Source organism: Schistocerca nitens, chromosome 1 (assembly GCF_023898315.1).
Source record: "Schistocerca nitens isolate TAMUIC-IGC-003100 chromosome 1, iqSchNite1.1, whole genome shotgun sequence".
Lineage (NCBI taxonomy): Eukaryota > Metazoa > Arthropoda > Insecta > Orthoptera > Acrididae > Schistocerca > Schistocerca nitens.
Genome location: NC_064614.1, coordinates 624,497,392 through 624,511,522, shown reverse-complemented (window position 1 = coordinate 624,511,522; position 14,131 = coordinate 624,497,392). Strand labels below are relative to the sequence as shown.

The 14,131-nt window shown below is 42.7% G+C and overlaps 1 protein-coding gene across 1 annotated transcript in view; it reads right to left on the bottom strand.

Annotated features, from left to right (window-relative positions):
• LOC126263538 (uncharacterized) overlaps positions 1-14,131 on the bottom strand; it is a 222,218-nt gene that overhangs the window by 168,049 nt on the left and 40,038 nt on the right. Inside the window, exon 5 of the mRNA XM_049960661.1 lies at positions 8,236-8,467. Coding sequence (XP_049816618.1) covers positions 8,236-8,467 — 232 coding nt within the window. The remainder of the gene's footprint in view (positions 1-8,235; positions 8,468-14,131) is intronic.

The window sequence follows — 14,131 nt, the reverse complement described above, 5'->3', positions numbered from 1 at the left end:
TGCATAGCATACTAAGTATTATGCCATTATCTAAGGATGAAATTAAAAATTACAGTTGCTTTTCCAAGCTTTATCAACATATGCTTCAATACATTAATGTTTAAGCTGTTAAGTCTCAGAGTGATCAGATAAATATGGTTCCCTAAATACACTCCTGGAAATTGAAATAAGAACACCGTGAATTCATTGTCCCAGGAAGGAGAAACTTTATTGACACATTCCTGGGGTCAGATACATCACATGATCACACTGACAGAACCACAGGCACATAGACACAGGCAACAGAGCATGCACAATGTCGGCACTAGTACAGTGTATATCCACCTTTCGCAGCAATGCAGCTGCTATTCTCCCATGGAGACGATCGTAGAGATGCTGGATGTAGTCCTGTGGAACGGCTTGCCATGCCATTTCCACCTGGCGCCTCAGTTGGACCAGCGTTCGTGCTGGACGTGCAGACCGCGTGAGACGACGCTTCATCCAGTCCCAAACATGCTCAATGGGGGACAGATCCGGAGATCTTGCTGGCCAGGGTAGTTGACTTACACCTTCTAGAGCACATTGGGTGGCACAGGATACATGCGGACGTGCATTGTCCTGTTGGAACAGCAAGTTCCCTTGCCGGTCTAGGAGTGGTAGAACGATGGGTTCGATGACAGTTTGGATGTACCGTGCACTATTCAGTGTCCCCTCGACGATCACCAGTGGTGTACGGCCAGTGTAGGAGATCGCTCCCCACACCATGATGCCGGGTGTTGGCCCTGTGTGCCTCAGTCGTATGCAGTCCTGATTGTGGCGCTCACCTGCACGGCACCAAACACGCATACGACCATCATTGGCGCCAAGGCAGAAGCGACTCTCATCGCTGAAGACGACACGTCTCCATTCGTCCCTCCATTCACGCCTGTCCCGACACCACTGGAGGCGGGCTGCACGATGTTGGGGCGTGAGCGGAAGACTGCCTAACGGTGTGCGGGACCGTGGCCCAGCTTCATGGGGACGGTTGCGAATGGTCCTCGCCGATACCCCAGGAGCAACAGTGTCCCTAATTTGCTGGGAAGTGGCGGTGTGGTCCCCTACGGCACTGCGTAGGATCCTACGGTCTTGGCGTGCATCCGTGCGTCGCTGCGGTCCGGTCCCAGGTCGACGGGCACGTGCACCTTCCGCCGACCACTGGCGACAACATCGATGTACTGTGGAGACCTCACGCCCCACGTGTTGAGCAATTCGGCGGTACGTCCACCCGGCCTCCCGCATGCCCACTATACGCCCTCGCTCAAAGTCCGTCAACTGCACATACGGTTCACGTCCACGCTGTCGCCGCATGCTACCAGTGTTAAAGACTGCGATGGAGCTCCGTATGCCACGGCAAACTGGCTGACACTGACGGCGGCGGTGCACAAATGCTGCGCAGCTAGCGCCATTCGACAGCCAACACCGCGGTTCCTGGTGTGTCCGCTGTGCCGTGCATGTGATCATTGCTTGTACAGCCCTCTCGCAGTGTCCGGAGCAAGTATGGTGGGTCTGACACACCGGTGTCAATGTGTTCTTTTTTCCATTTCCAGGAGTGTACATAATTTTTTGGATACAGGGTACTTTTCCGACTCAGTATTATGTAAAAATCAACACCTGTTTCTTTCAGGCACTGTTTATAATGTATATGTTTTAAAGATTTTTTTTGATATCAGGTAATGCAGCACACTTTCTAAACAAATTAGAAGTATTTTGAATATTTTTTAACCTGCTTAGGGTTATTAAAAAAAATTACAAAGAAATTGATGCAATTTTTTTTTCCAAAATGCTTCCTCAAATTGAGGTACTATTTACTCCAATGATATACATTTAAAGGAGACCAAATTTTTGCCAGATATGCATGACATGATGGCTGAGGTACTAGACCTATTTAATTCCACCTATTATGTATATTAATATAACAAGGATACAAAAATATCACATCTTAAATTTTGATTTTTATACTTTTTTTCCTAATGAAATGTTATTTTTTTCTGTAATTTAGTTGATACTGCAATAAAGCTTGGGTTTACTATGTAAGTATGGACTCTTGCAAGTTACAGAAAAAAATTAGAGCAATGCTTTATGAACTTTAGGAAATATTTGTACCTGAATTCTGAAAAATACAACTTGCAGGAAATTGTGAATGAAGATATAAGTCCAATTAAACTGTGCCTCAGAACATTCCTGAAGCATAGTCTTTATCCTGCAGCATTTTTTTTCATCTTCAATCTTCCTCTTGGCATTCATTTTAGCACTTCTTACTTCTTTGGTAACTTGAAGAGCAAATCTTTCAGCTCCATGCACCCGTTGTCTGTCACGTGCAAGCAACTGGTCTTCCATATTAGAGCCCATTTTATGCCTAAATTTCTCAGGACTTCCAATCTTCCTGTCACTCCATCAGCGAAACATATCACTGCATCTAGTACACCAACTTTTAATGTATTTAGTTCAACAAAAACATTCTTGGGTAATCTTTCCCATACACAATGGTTGAAACCTTCATTAGTATTCCGAGTGCCCCCATGAACACACCTACTAAGCAAGACAGGGTCACTCAGGTCTCTAAAAATTGGTTTTATTTCATTCATAACAGACTCAGGAATAGAATTCTTATGATGGTATATTTGACCACTTTATTTTGCGTTTTGGTAACCATACCAAGAATCTGCTCCTTTAGGGCAAAGTCCATGAACAGGGTGGTCATCTGTGGATAAATTATGAAAGTAGGTGGCCCATACAGCTTTTCTCATTGTTGTAACATCATTCAGAGGTGCAGTTCATCTAATGTCCAGTCCATAATAACTCTGAAGAAGGTCTATTTCAGTTTCTGTCAATCTTCCTTGGCCAGACAAGAGATTTTCCATTATATAGCAATTTTCCTTTCATTTCTCTTCGTAGCTTCCTCAATTTAGCATCCATTCTCTTTTGCACAGGTCAATAACACTCCTGTTTTGTTACCAAGGTATCACCATAAACACTGAACTCATTAATTTTATTGAATGCTTTAGAGTCCCCATCACCTACGTACTTTGTATGTCTAATGTTATAAACGGGCACAGACCTCTTAAATATTTTTAGAGCTCCACCACACTCTATACCTGCACTGTAACCATCAAAATTCTTAGAACACTAATGTTCATTATGTCCTTCAGTGGTACAATGGCAGATGTGGCATTACTTAGATAAGCACTCAACGTCAACCACTTTTCCATTCTCCAGAGATGTAGCACTTACAACAACATTCAAGGAAGGATGTCCTCGGTGTTGCCATGTCCCATCAAGTGCAACAGCAATGTCCCTGGTTCCACTAATATATACAGTTTCTTCTACTGCACATTTCATAGATCCTTTAGACACAACTGTCAAGGCACCTAAAAGTATGTGTATGTACTTGCTGAACCTACTGGGAGGAGCAAGGTCCATCAAACCACAAAACGTTTGAGCAGCCTTTTTTTCCTTTTCCTATTGCATGTACTGCATACACTAACTTCAAATTCACATAATATCAATTATGCACAATGTCTGAAGTCATTTTCGAGGTAGATTTATTGCAAGATCTACACAGAATAACTAATTTTGACACTAAACCCTTCCTGCTACTTTGTTGTTCAGTTATTTCCAGACAGCCTACACCATCACACATTGTTTACATTTCACCACTTTCTTTTTCAAAGAAGGTAAGATTCCCGCATCAACAAAAACAAATCCACTACAAACAGCATCATTGTTAACACAAAAATTTGAATCACCAGAAGGTGTGCCATGTGGGAGTTTCTTCCCTGAAGAACTAATACATAGGTTACTTTCAACAGTGTGGCTTGCTTTGTTTGTGAACTTGTTACCACGAAATTTCCTTCTATTAAATTTCTTGATGTTCATATTTATTGCACACTGAAAGATATGTATTTCCACAAACATATGTAGCACTTGGGCAACAAACATTCAGTAACAAGAGAACAAACTGTTTCAGTGAAACAATAGAAAATACTAGCAAAGATAATTATTTACAGACACTAGAAACCTGCACTGTTATCAACATATACAATGTATCATACGTATAATTGCTGGAAACAGAAAGTTCACAGTTCTTTTCGAAATTATACTGGTTTCTGTAACAAAAATAGAGGAGGTGTAGCAGTATACATGACCATAACTTTAAAATTTGGTATATACAGGGTGTTACAAAAAGGTACGGCCAAACTTTCAGGAAACATTCCTCACACACAAAGAAAGAAAATATGTTATGTGGACATGTGTCCGGAAACGCTTACTTTCCATGTTAGAGCTCATTTTATTACTTCTCTTCAAACCACATTAATCATGGAATGGAAACACACAGCAACAGAACGTACCAGCGTGACTTCAAACACTTTGTTACAGGAAATGTTCAAAATGTCCTCTGTTAGCGAGGATACATGCATCCACCCTCCGTCGCATGGAATCCCTGATGTGCTGATGCAGCCCTGGAGAATGGCGTATTGTATCACAGCCATCCACAATATGAGCACGAAGAGTCTCTACTTTTGGTACCGGGGTTGTGTGCCCCCATAAATGAAAGTCAAGAGGGTTGAGGTTAGGAGCATGGAGGCCATGGAATTGGTCCGCCTCTACCAATCCATCGGTCACCGAATCTGTTGTTGAGAAGCGTATGAACACTTCGACTGAAATGTGCAGGAGCTCCATCGTGCATGAACCCCATGTTGTGTCATACTTGTAAAGGCACATGTTCTAGTAGCACAGGTAGAGTATCCCGTATGAAATCATGATAACGTGCTCCATTGAGCGTAGGTGGAAGAACATGGGGCCCAATCAAGACATCACCAACAATGCCTGCCCAAACGTTCACAGAAAATCTGTGTTGATGACGTGATTGCACAACTGCGTGCGGATTCTCGTCAGCCCACACATGTTGATTGTGAAAATTTACAATTTGATCACGTCAGAATGAAGCCTCATCCATAAAGAGAACATTTGCACTGAAATGAGGATTAACACGTTGTTGGACGAACCATTTGCAGAAGTGTACCCGTGGAGGCCAATCAACTGCTGATAGTGCCTGCACACACTGTACATGGTACGGAAACAACTGGTTCTCCCGTAGCACTCTCCATACAGTGACGTGGTCAACGTTACCTTTTACAGCAGCAACTTCTCTGACGCTGACATTAGGGTTATCGTCAACTGCACGAAGAATTGCCTCGTCCATTGCAGGTGTCCTCGTCGTTCTAGGTCTTCCCCAGTCACGAGTTATAGGCTGGAATGTTCCGTGCTCCCTAAGGCGCCGATCAATTGCTTCGAACGTCTTCCTGTCGGGACACCTTCGTTCTCGATACAAACGTACTGCGCGACGGCTATTGCCCCGTGCTAATCCATACATCAAATGGGCATCTGCCAACTCTGCATTTGTAAACATTGCACTGACTGCAAAACCACGTTCGTGATGAACACTAACCTGTTGATGCTACGTACTGTTGTGCTTGATGCTAGTACTGTAGAGCAATGAGTCACATGTCAACACAAGCACCGAAGTCACCATTACCTTCCTTCAATTGGGCCAACTGGCGGTGAATCGAGGAAGTACAGTACATACTGACGAAACTAAAATGAGCTCTAACATGGAAATTAAGCATTTCCGGACACATGTCCACATAACATCTTTTCTTTATTTGTGTGTGAGGAATGTTTCCTGAAAGTTTGGCGGTACCTTTTTGTAACACCCTGTATAGGTCATTTTTCATTTGAAACCCTATAATGTATATATCAAAGTAATCAGTAAGGACTATAGAATTTAATTAAGTCATAAAAAATTCTGATTTTTCCACAATTTGTAAGTACCCTGTATCCTTAAATAAAAAAGCAAGTGGCACCAAATAATAAAGCCAAAAGTTGGTTGGTTGGTTTGGGGAAGGAGACCAGACAGCGAGGTCGCCGGTCTCATCGGATTAGGGAAGGATGGGGAAGGAAGTCGGCCGTGCCCTTTGAAAGGAACCATCCCGGCATTTGCCTGGAGCGATTTAGGGAAATCACGGAAAACCTAAATCAGGATGGCCGGACGCGGGATTGAACCGTCGTCCTCCCGAATGCGAGTCCAGTGTCTAACCACTGCGCCACCTCGCTCCCAAAAGTTGGTCAGAATGTGCAAATGTATGTCAGAATCAACCGTTACAACTCTCAATATGATTGGAATAATATTGTGGTCAAAATTTGTGTGTTAAAAAAAAAAAAAAAAAAAAGAGGAGGAGGAGGAGGAGGAGGTGCTAAATATTACATTTAGAAGGATGATAATTGGTATGAAGTGTCAGTTTGACATAAAAACCTTAACTATGTAACTCCATTGGGCTACCTCTAATACTTTTGAGTAATTTACTGAAAACTAAATTTGGAACAAAGTCCCTATTTGTAGTAGATATTAACTATCAGTAATGTTAATGCTAGAAAGTTCTGATTATAGCACCTGATTAAGCCTATTAAATAATAGAGCTATAGCAAGTTTCAAGACTTTGATGCAAATATCAGTCAATACAAAGGTCTCTTAAAGAGGTAGTTCAAAGGTCATGTTCTACTGGCATTTCCATTCTAAAAATTCTAGACAGCAAAGTTTATAGCAGGCGCGCTGAAACTTTTCTGTGATTGAAGCCAACTTAACTCCACTCATACAAAAATTACGAAGATTGTAAATTGATTCATAACTGAGTTATGAAATGATAGGCGTCCAAGAGAGCGGCCATTTAGATGCTGCTACTTGGGGATAGAGCGGATGATGGCAGGTGTTTCCTTCAGCCATCTGCTGCACCCATATATAAATATGGCCTGAGAGGCAGTGATGAGACTTCACTTTGAACCCAACTACCATACAGTCTGTGTCAGTCAAACGCCAGCTTACCTGCTGTCGCGGGTGACATCACAGCCCAGCTGCAAATAAACGCATGTTTTCGGTATAAATAGAAAGTGAAATCACAACAACAATACACCATCCTGGATTGCTTAGAATTTGTCGAAGTAACTGTTTGTGTGCCACCCATAATGTGAGATTATTTTCCACTTTTGTGGTGAGCAATTAACTTTGATTATCAGAAGTCAGGGTGAATGACCATTTAATGGGAACTTACCGTAGAGGTCGCCTCTAAACTGCTCATAGCGTTGTTTATGATAGAGACATTGTTATTATTATTATTATTATCAGGAATATTACTATTTTGTGCATGTGAAAGTTTAACAAATACATAAACTTTCATTTATAGTCATAGTTCCTGATCCTGTTGAGTAAACAGAGAGTAGAACCATTTCTTTCAGTGAGAAAAAGAAGAATGTCGACTTGCAGACTGGAAATTATGGTCAGCATATTCTCCTTCATTTTCTGGCTGATTGCAAAAATAGTTTCAGGCTCTCGTAGAAAGACGGCACCGCCACCCCACAAATGAATCTGACTTGTGATTGACTGGAGTGGAAACCTTGTGGACCACATTTTGTGCCAACCTTCAAATTTTGCATTTATTTGTATGTGTTAACTATTCTTTTGCTGTATCAATAAACATTGCACATTGTCATGCAGGCAATAAAATACAAATCTATCACAGAGGACAAGTGTCTGTTAGCAATTCAGATTCTCCACACAGCCCAAAGACTGACATGTACATGCAGTCAGAGATACTCGGGCTGTCCAGCCACTAGCTGTGGAGGTCACAACTGACACGAGGTGGGTGTGGCCACTGGCACAATACTATAAGTAAATGCTGCTCCAACAGAACAGCATTTACTTCCTTGCATTCTACAAAGGCAAAGGTAGCATCCCATGCCGACTGATTTATCGTGACTGTTTAATGTTCCTGATTTGGATTACTCATTGGATGGATTTCTCACACTTTATGACAACCTTCAATATATTCTGGACTTAGCTTCTGGTCATCTGCTGACCATGTGAACCCTGCCATTTTAGGCTACACAGAATGGCCTATTTCTTCCACTGGTCTACAGGGTCACTGCCTCTATGAGTGACCATAAACTCTGTTTCTATCTGATAGTAAAATAAATTCTTGCATGAAAGTATGTTGTTTCTTTTGTGGTTGTTTTCATCCAAAATTTTGAGGTATTTTCTTTCCCTGTACATTGTTTTTTTCTTTTTTTTCTCACTGACACATGGAGAAGGTAGCAATTACAATAGCATATAATGTAGGCTCTGCTATAATACAGTAATTTTTTAAGTTCAGATATGAAACTTACATAGTTAAATTTTCCAGGTTGAGGTTGGCCAATGGGAGCTCAGACTGCATGATTGTAACTGTATTGATAAGCTTTTTAGACTTAACTTTCACAAGCAGAATGTCTTGTTGCAGAGAACCTACAAGGAATGAGCAACAACAGGGTTCTGTGCCCAGGAGTACGCGCCTCCGTTGACCGCCTAGTGAAAGAACTAGCCATCGAGGAGCAGTACTGTCTTCCCACTGCTGGGCACCTACAGAAAAAATTAAAGATACTAGACATTCTGATTCCCATATGTATACTGATCACATCAATACCAATATATTAATTTTTTGTGTTTATAGTTCACTACAAGTAAATGAAGCCATGGAAAAAATTATTATATGAAAGCAAAAGAATTACATAAAGTACGAAACACTGGTCTTCACCTCAGGAAAAATAACTGTTGCACAAATACTACAGACATGTTATTTCTATATCTGCATCTTTATCTGCTGCTCTCTGAAGACCAGAAGCTTTAGCAACTGGTATCCTTTCAATCCCCTTCCTATATCATTTGTTGTTAGCACATAAAAAGAAGAACTGTCAGTGTACATCTATATAACACTAAATACCTCTAATACTGCACATGGTTTAATAAGTGATAGAATGTAACATGTTTCTCTTGAAATATTCATATTAGGTTAGTAAAAAGGAATGTGACATGTGCAATGGAAGAGAATTACACTGATGTGCCAAAACATTATGACCACTGCCCATCGTAATGTTGGATGTCACCTGGTGATGTTGCAAGCACATGACACAGTAACAAAAGTATGTAAGTGGAGCAGACATGGACAGGTGATCACCTTAGTGAAAATATGGGCTGAAAATGGGGAAATACATTGAGATAAGTGACTCTGACACAGGTCAGATCATTATTATGCAGAGCCTGGGAACGAGTATCTCGAAAATGGCAGAGTTGGTCGAACGTTCAGATGCTATTGTTAAAAGCACCTATGGAAAGAAGTAGAGGGAGAATACAACTACCACCAGGTGCTAAAGGGTTGGATGTCCACGACTCTTCACGGAAAGTGGGATTTGGAGACTTGTGTGCTCTGGAAAGCTGAATAGTAGTGATCTATGGCATCTCTGCCAAAAGAGCACAGTGCTAGTGCACACATAAGTGTTTTGGTGCACATCTTTTATCATACATTGTTGAACATGGAGCTACGCAGGCAGACCACCCCTACACGCCCATATGTCGAGCCTATGACATCATCAATCATGATTGCAGTGGGTACGGGACCATTGGGATTTGACCATCAATCCACGGAAATGTGTCGGCTCTTTGGGTGATTCACATATTTGCTACACTAGGTCGCTGGGCGTCTCCACAAATGCCAACAGTGAGGTGAATGATGGCTCAAACATGCAGTGCATCATGGATGCAGGCTGGTGGGAGTAGTATTATGCTAGGGGAGACATTCTCCTGTGCTTGTGTGAGACCTGTGGTAGTAATCAAAATTGCAGACCACTTGCATCCCTTCATGCTTGATGTCTTACTTGATGGCGATGTCATTTTTCAGCAGAATGATTATCTGTGTCATGGAGCCAGAGTTGCACTACAGTGGTTTGAGGAGCATTATAGGGAACTCACGTTGATGTCTTGGTGACCAATTCCGCTGGATGTTCCAGTGTAACCCATCTGGGTTGCATACGCAAATCAGTGGCCCATTATTAATTAATGCCACATACCTCCACAAAACTATGAACAAACTGTTGGATCCCTGATATGCAAAATCAGTGATGTATTTCATTCCAAAGACAGACAAACAAGCTATAAAGCAGTTGGTACAATGATTTGGCTCAACAGTGTAGATTAATGTCAGTTTTCATTAATTTCTCTGTTGAGACAACTCGAATTAAGAATGAATTGTCTGGAAAATCAAAAAATGGAAAATCCAGGATGGAATGTAATATATCATGAAAAGGATAGTTGCTACTCATCATATAGCAGAGATGCTGAGTCACAGATTGGCACAACAAAAAGAGGGCTTTCGGCAAATAACGCCTTTGTCGAAAATAGATCACACACACACACACACACTCATGCTGACACAACTCATGCATACATGACCACAGTCTCCGGCAGCAGAAGCCAGACTGTGAGCAGCAGTGCATGATGGGAGAGGCAACCGGGTGGTAGGGGTAAAGAGGATGCTGGGGTGAGGAGGAGGAGGGCTAGTAGTGTATGGGTGGGGATGGTAAAATGCTGCTTGTGGCAGTGAGCAGGGACATGGTGGAGAGAGGGTAGGGCAGCTAAGTGCAGCCAGAACGGAGGGTGGGGGAGAGGGGTAGGGGGAGAGGGGTAGTAGAAAACGAGAGAAGTAAAAAGACTGGGTGCATTGGTGGAATAGAGGGCTGTGTAGTGCTGGGCTGGGAACAGGGAAGGGGCTGGGGCAATGACTAATAAAGGTTGAGGCCAGGAGAGTTACGGTAATATAGGATATATTGCAGGGAGAGATCGCATCTGCGTAATTCAGAAAGGCTGGTGTTGTTGGGAAGAATCGAGATGGCACAGGCTGTGAAGCAGTCACTGAAATGAACAACACTGTGTTGGACAGCATGCTCAGCAACAGGATGGTCTATCTGTTTCTTGGCCACAGTTTGTCAGTGGCCATTCGTGCAGTAGACAGCTTGTTGGTTGTCATGCTCACATAGAAAGTATCAAAGTTTGTAGATCACATGACTTATCCCCGGTAGCCTTGCCTTTGATGGGATAGGTGATATTTGCGACCGGACTGGTGTAGGTGGTAGTGAGAGGACGTATGGGTCAGGTCCCATATCTAGGTCTATTATAGGGATATGAGACGAGAGGCAAGAGGTTGGGAGCAGGGGTTGCGTAGGGGCGGGCGAGGATATTGTGTAGGTTTGGTGGGCGGCGGAATACCACGGTGGGAGGTGTGGGAAGGATAGTGGGTAGGATATTTCTCATTTCAGGGCATGACAAGAGGTAGTCGAAGCCTGGTGGAGAATGTAATGCCTCCCTACCCCCAACCATTTGCCCCTCCCATCATGCACTGCTGCTCACAGTCTGGCTTCAGCTGCCAGAGACTGTGACAATGTGTGTGTGTGTGATGTGTGGTGTGTGTGTGTGTGTGTGTGTGTGTGTGTGTGTGTGTGTGTGTGTGTGTGTGTGTGTGTGCGCGCGCGCATGTGCGTGTGTGTTGCCTATTTTTGCCAAAGGCCTTGCTTGACCAAAAGCTCACTTTCTGGCAGTCTTTTTGTTGTGCCTACCTGTGACTCAGCATCTCCATTATGTGGTGAGTAGCAACTACAATAAATATTTTGTAGTCAAGATGCTAGTTTCATTATAAGTGCAGAAGAACATGACCATGTCTCATAAAGCTTCCATGCAATATATATCCATGACTAATAAAAGCATTAGGCATAAAATTAAGTTTATCTTTAGAAGCTTGAGTATTAAAAATAATAAATGTCAGGGTTGCACAAAGTATCTGTAAGATTTATTTAATGTAGAGGAGATAGCCCAAAACTAGATACATTCGCAAGACACAGAGGAAGTGTACCTACAGAGATTTGAAAAACGATTGAAAAATATAGTGTCCCATGAAGTGAAACTATAGAGATGTACACATAGATCCGAAGCTCATCACTTGACCCTTTGACTGCAGTAGACATGTTAACACATGGTGCAGCTCCCACTCAGTTCCTCTAGACATGTTTAAGTGTATCACCGCTCCTTGTATCCAGGTGCTTTAGACATGATAATCTGTGCTGCCTTGCTGAACCCTCCATGTTCCAGACATGTTAACACGAAGAGCCAAGAAATCTTTGAGATTCACATTTCAAGTATAGTGAGACTGAACTCTTTGACTGTGACGAGAGTCATGATTCTTCAACAGAATCTTGAAGTAATGGTCTCGATCTGTCTACATTAGCTGGTACAACACATCCATCTGTCAGTACAACAGATGAAAGTTATTTAGAATCAGAAGTGTATGAAATCAACTGCAAAATGCTTGGGAACTGAACTACTTTAGCAGTATGCCTGACTAGAAGACAAGTGATTTTTTTGTCCATTTGTGCATTTATTTGTAAATTCAGCTTCAAGACAAGAGCGTGGTCTACATAAAGATTCAAGCATACAGCCATTTTTCTTGATATCCAAAATAGAAGATATGACGAAATCTGAAAAGGAACCAACAGATTTCATTTACATATCAAAGTAAATATGTCAGATTCATAACAGTCTCAACTGTCAAGGTGGAGAGATACAGGAGATACAGTATTTGAGGAAATGTATTACTAAATTGTTATTTTGTGTGTTTCTGGCTCATGAAAAAGCTGAAAATTATTGAGTATTAGTCCAGAGATTAATCTTAAACACTCCAGTTTTCAGCCAAATTATGCCCAGAGGCAATTTTCTCTTCATTTTGAGGATGCTTTGCTTTAGTAACAGCTCCTCTGTAAAAAAAGTTAAGAAGAGAAAAGAGAGAGGGAGACCATTCAATAGTGGATTTCATCCATATCAAAAGCTTTGCATTGGTGAAATTCCATTATTGTGCAAAGGATGATTATCTTTTTAACAGCATACTCAACCCAGCTGAAGCTGATTTAAAGAAAAACATTTCTGTAGCCTGACTGTAAGACTATTTATGAAAATTAACTCCCTTATTATTCCATCCCGGATTTTCCATTATTTAAAAAAAATCACATATATATGAAAAACAGTTCTGTCAACTTTGTTTTGAACTTCCAATATCAACTACATCCACAGTCCAGTGCATAGCAACTTTCTGAATGCACCATGCTTTTAAGCACTCTATGTTATTGAGTCCTCCATATATACAGATACAAAAAACGTTAACTATGTTCAGCCTAAATGTTTTAGAAACATAAGAAGAGAAATATGTATTGAACAAGGCAACACATTTTAGCAGAGCAGATACCTATAAAAGTACGAGCCACGTTCAATAACTAATCTTTTTCTTTCCTTCAGCCAATTTTAATTGAAAAAAATGTGGAATTTTTTTGTGGGATATCAAGAAATATTCCTTCTTCAGCCCCTATAGTTTCATGAAGTTCCGTTAGGTGAAAGCACTATACATAGCTTTCAAACCGGCATCTACACTCCTGGAAATGGAAAAAAGAACACATTGACACCGGTGTGTCAGACCCACCATACTTGCTCTGGACACTGCGAGAGGGCTGTACAAGCAATGATCACACGCATGGCACAGCGGACACACCAGGAACCGCGGTGTTGGCCGTCGAATGGCGCTAGCTGCGCAGCATTTGTGCACCGCCGCCGTCAGTGTCAGCCAGTTTGCCGTGGCATACAGAGCTCCACCGCAGTCTTTAACACTGGTAGCATGCGGCGACAGCGTGGACGTGAACCGTATGTGCAGTTGACGGACTTTGAGCGAGGGCGTATAGTGGGCATGCGGGAGGCCGGGTGGACGTACCGCCGAATTGCTCAACACGTGGGGCGTGAGGTCTCCACAGTACATCGATGTTGTCGCCAGTGGTCGGCGGAAGGTGCACGTGCCCGTCGACCTGGGACCGGACCGCAGCGACGCACGGATGCACGCCAAGACCGTAGGATCCTACGCAGAGCCGTAGGGGACCGCACCGCCACTTCCCAGCAAATTAGGGACACTGTTGCTCCTGGGGTATTTGCGAGGACCATTCGCAACCGTCTCCATGAAGCTGGGCTACGGTCCCGCACACCGTTAGGCCGTCTTCCGCTCACGCCCCAACATCGTGCAGCCCGCCTCCAGTGGTGTCGCGACAGGCGTGAATGGAGGGACGAATGGAGACGTGTCGTCTTCAGCGATGAGAGTCGCTTCTGCCTTGGTGCCAATGATGGTCGTATGCGTGTTTGGCGCCGTGCAGGTGAGCGCCACAATCA